The sequence below is a fragment of the Marmota marmota genome, unplaced genomic scaffold (genome assembly GCF_001458135.2).
Source record: "Marmota marmota marmota unplaced genomic scaffold, marMar, whole genome shotgun sequence".
NCBI lineage: Eukaryota > Metazoa > Chordata > Mammalia > Rodentia > Sciuridae > Marmota > Marmota marmota.
In genome coordinates, this window is record NW_026000205.1 from 6,211,231 (window position 1) to 6,225,233 (window position 14,003).

Here is a 14,003-nt window from a genome sequence, read left to right on the forward strand (position 1 = left end):
TGAGCTCTGGGGATGGGAGATAAGGTCGCTAAGGGCCGGGGTGGGGGCCGCTCCCGGAGCGACGTGGACATGGACCCCAGCTCCGCCACGGCCGTGCTTGGCCCTGCCCGACGAGCCACGTACGTCTCTCTCCCCATCCACTGAGGCAGCCCGGAGAGTCAGGGAGGGGGTTGTTGCCAGTCACAGTGGGCAGCAGATGCTGAGGTCACTGGAAGCCAGCTATGATCGCAGACCTTGGAGGAGTGGGTGGGTCATTTCTGTCTGGAGTTTTGGGGACTGCTGTGCAGCATGGACCACCCTGGGGGCACAGGGAAGTTGAACACTAAGGAGTCAAAGACTCCTTCCTGGGGTGCCTCAGGCTGGGACTTATAAGGCCTCTGCCCACAGCCCTGAGCCTGGAGATGAGGGGGAGCCAGGGCGGTCAGGACTAGAGCTGGAACCAGAAGAGCCTCCTGGCTGGCGGGAGCTTGTCCCTCCGGACATCCTCCTCAACCTGCCCAAAAGCCAGGTGAAGCGGCAGGAGGTCATCAGCGGTGAGTGCCATCCCTGACCGTCCTCCGGTGGCAGAGACATGTGGCATGTCCGTCTTAGTTTCATTTACCATCTGGAGTGCTGGGGAGCAGCTCGTTGCTAGCACAGGTCAGCGGGTTACATGAATTACAGAGCAGCCACTTGATGGAACTTGAATGCAGCTATCGAAGCTATGTTTTCAGGGAATTTGGGGCTTGGGGCTTGAGGTGTAGCTCATGGCAGCACTTGCTCAGCGTGTGTGAGGCCTGGCTTTATCCCCAGCACTGCTAAAATAAAGTACCAGAAACAGTATATAAAATTGCATTTCCAGTGTAAGCCTTTGTTTCCTTATTTGTGAAACATGGGCTCTAACACTTCCTCCTTCAGGATTGTCATGAAGACGATATGAGCTTGTGAACATTCTGTGTAGTGCGGGGCACAGGGGGTGAGCATTTTAATGGGATTATTGTTATTAGTACAATCTTAATGGCTTAAGGGAAAAAGGTTCCCACAGGGAAAAGTTTGGGGAAATGATCGATGTATTAACAGGGCTTGCTTCTGGATGGGGAGATGTGGGTGAATCTTTTGGTCTTGATTTGTTTGTGCATGTGCTTTCTGATGGTGTGTGGGAAGGAGGCAAAAGTAAAAAACATTTGGAAGCTTGTTTGAAAGTTTATTTACAGGTTACTTAATAGTAGGAAAGATGCTCATTCAGAGTTTTTAGGGCACAGGTTGGGGGTATGCTCGGTGGTAGGGTGCTTCTTAGCATGCAGTCTTGGGTTCATTCCACTGCATGGCAAAAATCAAAACCCTGAAGAATTTTTCAGATACAAAGTGAATACTTTTGGGGTCACAAGCCCTTCTAAGATGATAAAAATGTAGACAGTACTATGTGATAGAAATCTCTGACATGATGGGAAATGTGCTTTATCTACATGTCCAACATGGGAAGACCAGCCACATATATGTCTTGAAATGTGGTAGATGCAACTGAGAACTGGATTCTTGTGTTTCATTTGCATTTTAATTAATTTAAATGTAAACAGATGTATGAGGCTAGTGGCTACCCCACTGGCCAGCATAGTAATTTCTCTCACCAGAAAAATATGCATAACACACAAAATAGTGCATTTAGTTTCAGCAGACTTCAGGGGGCCCTGGAATTTGTGCAGGCACCCTCTAGGGGGAATCACTGGATCTGAGTTACCAACGATAGGGAACCATCGTACCAGAAACTACGGCTGAGAAAATGGCTGGACGGTTGGACAGTATACACAGCTGCAGGCTTGCTGGTGTGGGTGCATACAACTCATCCTGGTTTGCCTAGGACTTTCTGAGTTTTGTTGTGTTTTTTCAATGCTGAGGATTGAACCCAGGGCCTCAGGCATACTAGGCCAGCACTTGACCACTGAGCTACAGCCCCCACTTGACTTCCCCAGTTTTATTACTGAAAGCCCCATGACCAGCAAATTGGGACCACTGCTCACTCTGGCTGGGAGAAGGGAAAGGCACTGTGGGTCAAGGAGTCCTCCTTGACTGTTTAAGGGGGCAGATGACCCTACCTAGAGAGTGTGTCCCCTACACCAACTCCTCGGAACATTCCTTACTCGCTCTGGCTCGGGCCTCCCCTGCTCTTTCTCCCAGCCCCCTCTGAAGCCATCCCCCAGAGTTCACACTCTCCTGCTTTGGGGTCCCCCCTGCAGAGCTTCTGGTGACAGAGGCAGCCCACGTGCGCATGCTGCGGGTGTTGCATGACCTCTTCTACCAGCCCATGGCCGATGGGGGCTTCTTCCCGCTGGAGGAACTGCAGAACATCTTCCCCAGCCTGGATGAGCTCATCGAGGTGCACTGTGAGTGTCAGGCCATAGCCCCCGCACCCCACCTGTCTTCCTCCTTGGAGGCTTCTGTAGACCCGGAATTCAGCCTGTTCTCCTTGAGCCCCACCATGGACAGCCTCTGTGCTACTACTGGGGGCCACCTGTCTGGGGCCCCCAGACCTCATACCTCAGGGGAGCAGACATTCTGTCTAAGCTCACAGAGGGTGGGAGACAGGCTCACTGACCCCAAGGGTCAGACATAGACACCTGTGGCTGTCTCCCACCTCAGTACTACAGACAACCTTCTAGGCCCTAACGGAGCACCTACTTTCCTCACTGATCCCACAGCCCTGTTCCTCGATCGCCTGATGAAACGGAGACAGGAAAGTGGCTGCCTCATTGAAGAGATTGGCGACGTGCTGTTGGCCAGGGTGAGAATGCCCTGCCCAGTCCCTCGTCCCAGCTAGGGGTCTGGTCCCCAGGCCTGTCCTACTTTAGACTCCCATCCCTGCTTGAGATCCTATTTTGCCCATCCCCCCTGAGACCTTCCCTGGCCTGAATCTCGCTGTAGTTTGATGGTGCCGAGGGCTCCTGGTTCCAGAAAATCTCCTCCCGCTTCTGCAGCCGCCAGTCATTTGCCTTAGAGCAGCTCAAGGCCAAACAGCGCAAGGAGCCCCGATTCTGTACCTTCGTGCAGGTGAAGTGGGACCTCGACTCCAGGTCCCAGGGGAGGATGGGGCTGTTGTCCCAACCCTGGGATGAGCCAAACCACAGGCCACCCAGCGCTGATTCCCCACAGGATGCTGAGAGCCGCCCACGGTGCCGCCGCCTGCAACTGAAGGACATGATCCCCACCGAGATGCAGCGGCTGACCAAGTACCCCCTGCTCCTGCAGAGCATCGGGCAGAACACAGGTGCCAGGGGGCCCACGCCTCTGGGTCCTAACTTCCCTTCTCCAGCAGTGGCCGCTGAGCCGGGGGCTTCCAGGGTTGGGGTTCACTGCAGCCAGTCTGTCCCTTGCCCACAGAAGAGCCTACGGAACGAGAGAAAGTGGAGCTGGCAGCTGAGTGCTGCCGGGAGATTCTGCACCATGTCAACCAAGCCGTGCGTGACATGGAGGACTTGCTGGTGAGCCCTGGCCTGGCCCCAGCAAGAATGGGGTGTGGTATATGTGTGGGGGCTGGGGCTACCTTCACTTTGTCCAAAGGTCAGACCAGACTGTCCCTCATGACTCGCCCTCGGGTCCATGGAGGTCAGGCCTGGCTCAGCTTGTCCCTCATTTTTGGCCTTGCCTCTCAGCTCCTTGGGGTCACTGAGGGTCAGCCCCAGAACTTATCCCCATTACATTCTTCATTTCTGCCTCAGAGGCTCAAAGATTACCAGCGGCGCCTGGACTTGTCCCACCTGCGGCAGAGCAGCGACCCCATGCTGAGCGAGTTCAAGGTGGGCACTGCCTATCTGCCCCTCCCCGTGGCTCAGCCAGGGCTGCTGCCCCGGGGATACTCTGACACACAGCCCACCCTGCCCGTCTGTTCATGTACCCAGTGCGCCTCTGCCCCCACCTCATTTCCAACCAGGCACCTGTGTCGACCCCTGCGTTTGACCCTGTGGCTATCCTAGTGGCCACTCTCCTCTCCCCTCCCCAATTTCCCTAACCAACCTTCACTCTCTCTCCTGCCCCAAGAACCTGGACATCACCAAGAAGAAGCTGGTGCACGAGGGTCCATTGACGTGGCGGGTGACTAAGGACAAAGCTGTGGGTGAGTGCCAGGTGGCAGTGGGGTGGGGTTAGTAAACAGGGTGGAGGGGTCGGGGTGAGCATCTGCTGGACTCGCCCCACAGAGGTCCACGTGCTGCTGCTGGACGACCTACTACTACTGCTCCAGCGCCAGGACGAGAGGCTGCTGCTCAAGTCGCACAGCCGGACGCTCACGCCCACGCCCGACGGCAAGACCATGCTGCGGCCTGTGCTGCGGCTCACCTCCGCCATGACCCGCGAGGTGGCCACCGGTGAGTGCAGCAGTGGTGTATGCTCAGGGCTGGTCCCCATGGGGTGGGCCATGGACCCTCTAGAGGGCCAGGGAGACCACTCTGATCTTTGTAGCGGTCAAGAAGAGGCCTGCTGGGGCCCAGTGGCAGAGCACTTGCCTAGCACATGTGAGGCACTGGTTTCACTCCTTAGCACCACATAAAGTAAATAAATAAAAAGGTATTGGCTGGCTGAGGCAGAGATAAGCAGGCCAGGTAGGGGCATATTAAAATAGAGGGGAATTGCCCCCAGTGCCTGGCCTGCCCTGATCGGTATTTTTTTTTCCCCTGGTACTGGAGATTAAACCCAGGGGCACTTTGCCACTGAGTCACAAAATACTTTTTATTTAGAGACAGGGTCTCACTAAGTTGCTTAGGGCCTCATGAAGTTGCTGAAGCTGGCCTTGGACTTACAGTTCTCCTGCTTTAGCCTCCTGAGTTGCTGGGATCGCAGGCGTGTACGCTCGCTCTGATCAGCATTTTGACAAGACACTGTGGCTGACTGCATGGGAATTGTAGGGAGCCCAGGGAGGAGGAATTTGTAAATATACTGCTAAGAAGTTGCACTGGGGTCCTGGACGGTGGGAGTGGCAGGATTGTGGGGTGGCTGGAGAGCTTCTGTAGGCGGAGTGGCCAGGGACCGGCCACAGCATCAGATCAGGGGCTAGGGACAGTGGACAGCGAAGGGATAGGGTGGGGGTAGCCCTGGGTATCTGCAGGACAGTGAGGGTGCATTGCAGCACAGGGCTTCCCAGCCTCCAACCTGTGCTGAGGGAGGGGTGCACACGGGGACCCTGGCCGTGAGCACTGTCTCCTGTCTCTTCCCGCCCCCTACAGATCACAAAGCCTTCTACGTCATTTTTACCTGGGACCAAGAGGCCCAAATATATGAGCTGGTGGCACAGACCGTGTCAGAGCGGAAGAAGTGAGAGGGGGGCCTCTGGGTTCAGTGTGGGAATGGGGGGGCATCGCACAGGGTCTAGGGGCACTGACTGTCCTGGACTTTGGCCTGTCTCCCCAGCTGGTGTGCCCTCATTACTGAGACTGCTGGATCCCTGAAGGTCCCCGCCCCTGCCTCCCGCCCTAAACCCCGACCCAGCCCAAGCAGGTGAGGAGGGCCATAGAGGGAGCTGGAGCGACAGAATGGCTTCCCTTGCAGCCCCAGAACCCAGGCCCAAGCCCTGACTCAGCGAGTGTGAGCATGAGCGTTCGAGTGTGCATATGTGTGTACCAGTCCTGCCACGACCCGGCTATGTCCTGTTTCCAGGCCTCTCTGTCTCCTGGCCTCGACCTCTCTCTCTGTCTCCATCTCCAGACCTCCCCATCTTCAGCTTTCTGTTCCCTGCCCCTGCTGCCCCACAGGAACAGGGGTGTGGGGTCACACAGTACTTCCTCCCCACAGCATCCGGGAACCCCTGCTCAGCAGCTCTGAGAATGGCAACTGCAGCCGAGAGATGCCTCCAGCTGACGGTGAGTCTGGGGGCTTCATGGGTAATGGGAGGTGTCCAGGGGAGGCTGACCGGGTCTGACACCCTCCCTTCCCCCATCCAGCCCGGACTGAGAGAATCTTCAGTGACCTCCTGCCCTTCTGCCGACCAGGCCCTGAGGGCCAGCTTGCTGCCACAGCCCTTCAGAAAGGTAGCCCAGCCCTGCCCTTTCCAGGGTGGCCTCCAGCCAGCCGAATAGCACCTCTGTTGGAACTAGAAAAAGTCTTCCCCCTTTCAGATTTCTTCCATGTCCAGCAGCTAGAAAACAAAAGCACCAACCCACCCAACCTGCACCACCATCCTGGGTGGCCCCCTCGTCCTCCTGAGGCCACCATCCTCACTTGACCCTGAATTCAGCTGCTCCCTCCCCAGCGCCCTCCTACCCCATTCCAGCCCCAACCTCCAGCCTCACCTCTGTTCCCTCTTGAATCTCCAGCCCCATCTGTTTAGCCCAGCAGGCCCTTGGCCTGTGCCCACCCCACCCACCTGAGGCCCAGCCCAGAGCCCCTGCCCCTCATGACTCTGTCCCCTGTGCCCCCACACCCCGGCCCCGCTCCAGTGCTGTCCCTGAAGCAGCTCCTGTTTCCTGCGGAGGAAGACAACGGGGCTGGGCCTCCTCGGAACGGGGATGAGGTGCCAGGTGGCAGCCCTCTGGGCCCAGTGCAGACCCAGGAAATTCAAGAGAACCTGCTCAGCCTGGAAGAGGCCATAAAGCAGCTAGAGGTACGTCGGGTGAGGGGGAACCTGGGTGCGCTTGGGAAGGAAGGGCACCCCTTCACCGACGACCCTTCTTCAGGAATTGGAGGAGGAACTGTGCCGCCTGCGACCTCTCCTGTCTCAGCTCGGGGGGAATACTGTCCCCTAGCCTGGCTGCACCTGAGGCCCCTGCCCAGGCAGGTGAGCGGGGGAGCCGGGAGCCGGGGTGCTACCCTGAGAGGGGCCAGAGCGGCATGGGGTCCCTGCAGCCCTGGTGTCTCCTCTCCTTTCCCTGCGCCTTCGCCTCCCACCCCCCTCCATCTCCCTGCTTCCCCCAGTTTACTTCTCTGTTTGTTCAGCCCTTTTTCTCTCCTTTGCTTTTGTCCGCCTCGAGCTGTCTCCCTCCATTCTCTCCCTATTTCCCTTCTCCTCCAACCCCCAGGCCTTTCGCAAGAAGGAGAGAATGGGGGAGAGGACGTGAGGGGGCCCACCCCACAGCTGCTGCAGCGTCTCACACCCCCAAGGGCCTGAGGAGAGGGAGCGGGCTGCCAGCCATGCCTGGGAGGGGCCCGGCTGGGGTCCCTGTCTCCCCACCGGCCTCGGCCTTCTCTCCCTCCTGCCTTGTCGGGGGACTCAGGGCTTCATTCTGGGGGCACCACCATGACCCCCACCACTTCCCAGGCCATCTCAGTATTGCCTGTGGGGGCCACCCCCCCATTCCCCACCCCTAAGTGCCTTTGCTCTGTTTTTATATCCTGAATTGGAGGTTTATTTTTTAATATATATTATCTAAGGAGACAGCTGTGCGTGTGAGGGGCGGGCAGAGCCCAGTGCGGCAGTGTCTGGGCCCCTCCGTGACTGCCGACCTCGACTTCTGGGTCTGACCCACCACATCGCCCGCTGTGGCTCTTGCTGCCCTTGAGTCGTTCATTCAGTCCTTCTCATTAACAATTCACACACACACACACACACACACACACACACACACGATATGAGGGAGGCCCCAGCCCCCAGTCATCCAGAATGCTGGGCACCCCACATCTCCCTCTGTTCTTTTATTTTTGTAGTAAACTCTGTAGGTGGCTGTGGAGGTCATGGGGAGCTGGTGGGGAGGGGGCCCCTCCTGGGTAGGGGCTGGGGGCGGGGTTATTGCTCTGAGCTCCCTGTCCCCAGGGGGGCCTGTATGAGGGTATCAGGATGGGGGCCGGCACAGGGGGTTGGAGACACGGCCACACAAACACACAGGTCACAGCACAGGGGTGGGCAGGGGAGGCTGGGCGCCGTATTGCACTTTGGGAGTGGGGCCAGGCGGGGACCCCCCTCAAACTGGAGCCTGGGGAGGAGGCTGGAGGCCATTTTCTTCCCTCCCCCTCCATGGAGGGGAAGGCGAGACCCCCACTCTGGGGTTGGGGAGGGAGACTGGGCTCTGGGAGGGTGCGGGGCCTGGTCCTAGGCCTTGGCTGACATCGAGGGCAGACCAGATGGCAGAGGCTTCAGGGGTGGCTGTCCTGGTCCCCACCTCGGCAGAATCCATCACCCCACGCTGGCTCAGCTGCCGGTCCCCCCTTTGCCTGCCTTGGCTTTGGGAGGCACCTGGAGGCCCTCATCGCCCTCGCTGTCAGAGCTGCAGCCGCTGACATCAGTAATCTCCAGTTCTGAGTCACTGTCTTCCTTTCTGCCCAGCGTGGTCTCTGGACCCCCCGCTCCTGGCAGTGCCAGGCGAGGGGCTGCCACCAGGCCTGAGGGGCGTTCAGGACCCGGGCCCTCCCCAGTCGCAGCCAGCAGGGGTGCAGCCATGGGGCCTCCCCCTGCTCCTGTGGAAGGCAGGTGGCCCAGGGAACTGGCCAGGGAGTTGGGGTAGAAGTGTGGGGGATAGAGAGAAGGGGAGAGCTTGGGGAAGGGGCCCGTGAGGTATGGGTTAAAGTTCCAGGGGTACTCAGGGAAGGCGCGGCCGTAGGGACCCAGCAGGCCGGGGGGCTTGGAATAGCCAGTGGTACCTGGGGGGCACAGGGGATGGGTCAGGCTGGGCCACTCCCCCTGGGGGCGGCCTGCATGGGAGTTGGTAAAGGGTGCCACTTCCCGCCACATCCATCCCGTTCTCCCCTTTGTCCTCCCACTTGGCTCCACAGGGCTTCCTCCCTCTCCACCTCCTCCCTTCTCGCACTGTCTCCCATCCCTTTAGTACCCCTGAAGCCCTTCTCCCACCTTGTCCTCTATCTCGTCACCGCCTCCCCCGCCTCCTCCCTCCAGCCCCTCTCCTGGTCTTTGCTCCTCTTCTCTCAAACATGCGCAGATCTTCCCCCAGGACCCCGAGGCTCTTACCAGAGCCCAGGAACGGGAAAGGGCTGTCCAGCCGCAGTTTGTCCGTCTCTGGGGTAAACAGGGGTGTCCGAGCCCCCGGCTCTCCCAGGCGTGGGGCAGAGAACAGGGTCTGCAGGGCCTGGAGGGGGAGGTGGCACCACTCAGACTGTCCCCTCCCAGGGGTTTCATGGCAGAGGGGGGCACCAGACATCCCCATTCCAGTTCTGGGATCCCATTATCCAAACTCACCTCTGGGGTGAGGGGAGGAGCATCTGGCCCAGGGCCCCCTGCAAAGGGACCAGGGGTCAACAAGAGTGGGGAGCCAGTGGCAGCAGCTGCTACATCCAGCAGTGGGTAATTGACTAGCACGACTTTGCTGAAGTTGAACTTGTAGGTGAACCTCTTGCCTTTGGTCTTGTGGAGGATGCGCTTGTTGTAGTAGTAACTGTGGGGAGAGGAGGGGGCCTTTAGGGCTTCCTAGCACAGGCTCTGTGCCCGCAGAGTGGGGAAACTGAGGCTCACAGAAGTCCCCTAACCAAGGTCATGGGGCAAGGAAGGGTGAGGCAGAGCTGGGATCCTGTCCTGCATGGCTCCAGGGTCCAGAGCTGGGGGTCCTTGCTGCCCTTCTACTCACAAGGAATTTTGGGATCCAACAGGATTTGGCCCCAGGATGTGAAGGGAAAGCCCCCAGGGGGTGGGGACCTGAGGGAAAGTGAGGGGAGAAGCTGGTGAGATAGGAATCAGGCCCACAGCCCCTCCTCACCGCAGGGCCCGGCTCAGCTTGTCATAGTTCATGTGGGGTTTGCACTTGCGGATGCCCCAGAGCCGGGCCACTTCATCAGGGTCCTTGATGACGAACTCCCCGTAGTCCCCCTGCCAGGCGATGACACCCTGGTACTCCTCCTTCTGCAGCAGCTCCAGGATAAAGTGCCACAGCTGGATCTGCCTCGAGCCAGGGGATGACTCCGGCTTGTAGGCCCAATCCGGGAAGGCAAACCCTGGAGACGGGAGGCAGGGAGTGGCCTGGATGGGGACGCCAAGTCAGAAGCTCCAGGCTGAACTGAGCAACCAGAGAGGCCACCAGTGCTGCTCTGACGCCAAAGGAACAGCCACCCAGCCTCAGGCACCTCCAGACCTGCCCCCCTGGTGTGTCCAGTCCCCCAGCTGCCTAAAGGGGGAGGGCCCTGAGTGGTCCTCCCAGCCTGCTCTTCTACCTGGGCACAACTACCCAGGTTCAGCAGGGGAAGGGGTAAGGATGTGAGGGAACCATTTCCTGCCTCGGTGATCAGGGAGGTATAGCGGGGAAGGACATCTTCCACAGTGGTAGCCATTCTCCCCACTGCCCCAGGAGGCCTCTGGCATCTCGGGCACCCTGAAACTCACCCAGCTCTTGCTGTCTTCTGTAGCCTAGTCCCTTGCCCTCTGCTCCTCCCCACTCCCCGAGGCTCCCGGCACACTCTGGCTAAGCCTTGGCACATCTGTCTCTGCACCTACCTGTGTGTGTGTACTCTTCATGTCCCCGTGTCCCCACCCACCCATTGTGTCCATGCTCAGGTCTTGCATGTCCACTTGTGTGATCTTGTGTGCCCGTGTGTTCCCGCACTTGCAGCACATCGCATACACTACACCAGGGAAGGTGGACACGCCAGTGTGCCACACTCCTGCCGAGGACCACCCATGCAGGCACACCAGACACGGCTACCTGAGACAAGGCTGCGTCATGCCAACGACCCAGCACTGCACACCCCACCTGTCACAACACAGTTACACATCTCAGGTGCCTCAGAACTGGGACCCCTTGAACAACTGTGTTACATAGGAACCCAAAGGCCCCAATGACAAAAGCAGTGATGGAGATGGATCAAGACATCCGGGGCCTCAGATGCACAGCCTGACAGGTGGACACAGCCACACTGCGTAGCAGAGCAGCCTCCAAACCCACACCCACAGGACCCACCTGTCAGCACCTGCCACAGCTCACTCGGAGCCACGGGTCTCACACTCAGGGGTTGGGTCCCACTCCACACACACCCAGAAACTGGGTGCAAAAAGAGGTTCTTGCCCACCCCTAAATCTCACCTCCCAACCAGAAGCTCCTAAGCCCTGAGTCCAGCTTCTGTGCCAACTCCTATGCTGTATTCTCTGTCCCTTTCCTCTCTGCTCAGAGACCCCAGACCCAGGAGAGGAGGAGCAGGCTGGGGAGGGAGGGCAATGGCCTGTGGGTTGGGGCAGGAACCTGCAAAGCTGCGAGACCCGGATCCCCTCTCCACTTGCTATGTGGCCACTGGGCAGACCCTTGCTCTCTCGCTGTCTTAAGGTTCTAGGGGCAGGGAGCAGGAGGAGCAGGGCCCCATCGGGCTGCCTGCTGTGTTGAAATGGGGGCTGAGGCTCCCCTGCTGGAAGGCCAGGCACTTTTCTCCCCAAGGGGAGAATTTTATCCAATTCCTTTTGGGGCCTTCCAATTCCTTTGTCACCTTTGATGACAGGCTCAGTCAAGACTAAAGCCCTAGCCCATTCCACAACCAGAGCACATCCTACCCGGGAAGCAATATAACCCAAGATGACAATGCAAAACCCAACCCCGAAGACCACCTGCCCTGTACCCGCGACCTCCAATGCACCACCAAGACATGACACATGGCTAGAGGATCCCACCTCAGTGGTCAAAGGCACATGCACTGACAGGCAACCCCAGGATCCAGTCACACACACACCTCTGGGCTAAAAATGAGACGCAGCCAGAACATAGACCCAGGGGCACATCCACCCACACAGCCCAAAATGTATCAAGACGTCCCTAGAATGCCACAGAGCACACCACAGACCCCAGGAAATGGGCAAAGCCTCTTCACCCCACTGAGGCAGAGGCACACTCAACTCGGCGGGTCAGCAGACACCCCCCTCACACACAAGCCTAAAATGTCCACCTGCCTGCCAGTTCAGAGACAGAGGTGGCCTCCGCCATGTGCGTACAAGCAGGGACCCAAGCTCACACAAAGACAGGAGATGCGTGCAGACACTTGCCTAGTGTGACCACTTTCTCCAGAAACACTGAAGTGTGACAAAGGGACACACTCCAAATGAGACCTCAAACAACCAGACAGCCTCAGTCTCCCTGTCTCACAGGTACACACTGCCATCTGGGGGGCTGTGACTTGGGCTCAAATGCAGGTCCAAGCCCGCCTCACTGTCCACATCCTCAGATCTGAGCATCCACTTCTGGGCAAGCCATCCTGGGCTCTGGATGGCTGAGCCATGCCCTCTGCCCATCTATCCTAGTCCCTCTCCTCCAGCCTCCAGCCTGCTGTCTGCCACACAGGTAGGTGCAGGCTGAGATGTGCGTGGCAGAGACGCCAGGACCTCGTCCCTCTCCCGTCCCGTGCTTCCCCTGCCCTCCAGAAGACCCCCACGTCCCATAGGCAGATGGCAGGGAAAGCTGGCTGCGAAGTTTATGGCCAAGTTTTTCATAAGGGGTTTTATTCAGGGGACTCCGATGGAAACCAGGGGAGACAGACAGAAGGGGGTGTGGCCCCGCGGAGGCCTGAGGGGTGGGGTGGGAGAAGTCCGGGCCAGTTACCAGGGGTCCAGAGAGCCGGCAGGGCAGGCGGGGCGAAGAGAAGGTCGGAGACGCAGCTACAGTCCATGGCGGAGCTGACCCTGCAGAGTCTGGGACAGACACGGGACAGGATGGAGGACAGTGGGAGAGACAGACAGGGGTCAGCAGCGGGGTGCTGCCAGGGCTCTCCCTCTCCCAGGTCCCCAGCATCTGCCAGGTGCCCGCCTCCTCTGCCCCCCAGTTCCTCCCTTCCTGCTCCCTCCCACAGGTCCCTCTGTCCCTAGTCCCCCTCCGGCCTGGACCGCACACCTTCCCTGCCAGCCTCTCCTTCCTCAGCCTCCCGCTCACTCCCTGCCTAGCTCTCGCCAGCCGCTCAGCCTCCTCCCTCCACGCCTCTCACTCACCCTCTCTTGGCTCTCGCCGCCCGCCAGCCCGCCCGCCCTCAGCCCGCCTGTGCTGTCTCTGCTGCCGTCCCTGTCACCGTCTCTCGCCTGACCTCTGGGGCTGTTCCCTGCGTTTGGGGGGCTCCTCTCCCTCTGTGTCTCTCCAGCTACCCCAGATATATCTTGCTCCAAAACTTGCCCTGCCTGGCTGATCTGGGCCAGCTGTCCCCCACTCTGTCACCCCAGAGCTGGCAGAGCTGGGCACCTGCTGGCCCAGCCCCTGCCCTCCCTGCACAGGGTGCCCCCGGGAGTCCCAAGACCCCCTTGCTTCAAACCTGCTGCTCATCCAAGATTCTTGCCACTTGGATCTGCCTCCCCTCAGCCCCCCAAAGACACCCCTTCCCACTGAGTCTCCCCCTCAGGCCCCTCCTCCTCGGCCCCATCCCCTCAGACACCCCCTTCAGATGCCTCATGCCCTAAGATGCTCCATCCCCTCCTCTTTCCCTCACACCTTCCCCTTCAGCCCGTGCCCCTCGCCACCCACCCCACATCCACAACCATCTGCTCCCCACACACCCTGCACACACCACCCCCTCAGGCAGGACACATCCTGCACTTTCAGGAACCCCACCCACCCTCAGACCCACCTCTGGTCTTCCTTTCCCTCCTTAGACACCCTCTCTGATACCGCACCCCTGGATACCCGACAGGCCACCCCTCACAGGTACCCACGGCTCCCAGGCAGCCCGTGCCCTCAGGAGCCCCTCAGACCCCAGACACTTCCCCCACGAGCGGCCCCTCACCCCTTGGACACTGAGCAAGATGTTTCCGATAACCCATGTCCCCAGAGGCCCCAATCCTGACCCCTGAGCTCCACCACCCCCTCACCTGCCTCCTGGGTCTCCCCGGCCTGAGGCCCCTCTGCACCCCGTCCTGCAGCCCCTCTCCTGACTTCCTCTGCCTCTCACAGCTCATCCCGGTCTCCTCCCGCGGCCTCCCTCCCCACACCCCTCCTCCATCTCCCCTCCACCTGGAGTCCTCCCTGTCGCCCTGGCCACCTCCCTGGGTCCCCACCACTCTCCCCTGTCCCTCTCTTCTTGGTTCCTTGCTGCCCCGCTCGTCCTCTCTTTCCCCGTCTCTCCCTGCGCCCTCTTCTCGTCCCCTCTATCTCCCTGGTCCGCGTCCATCTCTGTCTCTGAGAGACCTCACACCTCCCTCCCTCCCT

The 14,003-nt window shown here is 59.4% G+C and overlaps 2 protein-coding genes across 6 annotated transcripts in view; one reads left to right on the forward strand and one right to left on the reverse strand.

The window, feature by feature from the left end:
• The window catches only part of Arhgef1 (Rho guanine nucleotide exchange factor 1), a 20,714-nt gene extending 7,982 nt beyond the window's left edge, over positions 1-12,732 (forward strand). For 2 of the 5 annotated variants that reach the window (XM_048790771.1, XM_015496770.2), the window contains 16 exons: positions 388-533; positions 2,214-2,360; positions 2,676-2,758; positions 2,899-3,024; positions 3,127-3,241; positions 3,355-3,455; positions 3,693-3,770; positions 4,012-4,087; positions 4,170-4,337; positions 5,193-5,280; positions 5,377-5,463; positions 5,758-5,825; positions 5,907-5,993; positions 6,402-6,565; positions 6,639-6,739; positions 6,981-7,336. In XM_048790771.1, coding sequence (XP_048646728.1) covers positions 388-533; positions 2,214-2,360; positions 2,676-2,758; positions 2,899-3,024; positions 3,127-3,241; positions 3,355-3,455; positions 3,693-3,770; positions 4,012-4,087; positions 4,170-4,337; positions 5,193-5,280; positions 5,377-5,463; positions 5,758-5,825; positions 5,907-5,993; positions 6,402-6,565; positions 6,639-6,707 — 1,603 coding nt within the window. In that variant the 3' untranslated portion in view covers positions 6,708-6,739; positions 6,981-7,336. Of the gene's footprint in view, positions 1-24; positions 120-387; positions 534-2,213; positions 2,361-2,675; positions 2,759-2,898; positions 3,025-3,126; positions 3,242-3,354; positions 3,456-3,692; positions 3,771-4,011; positions 4,088-4,169; positions 4,338-5,192; positions 5,281-5,376; positions 5,464-5,757; positions 5,826-5,906; positions 5,994-6,080; positions 6,377-6,401; positions 6,566-6,638; positions 6,740-6,980; positions 7,337-9,751 lie in introns of those variants that run through there. The other 3 variants (XM_048790769.1, XM_015496769.2, XM_048790770.1) reach the window with 3 other exon arrangements.
• On the reverse strand, positions 7,692-12,538 carry Erfl (ETS repressor factor like). The gene is made up of 5 exons (XM_048790777.1): positions 12,417-12,538; positions 9,603-9,837; positions 9,089-9,284; positions 8,861-8,978; positions 7,692-8,535 (listed from the first exon to the last, which is right to left on the reverse strand). Exons 1-5 carry the CDS (start codon positions 12,481-12,483, stop codon positions 8,087-8,089), a joined length of 1,065 nt encoding a protein of 354 aa, XP_048646734.1. The 5' UTR covers positions 12,484-12,538; the 3' UTR covers positions 7,692-8,086.
• Positions 12,733-14,003: the final 1,271 nt, after the last annotated feature.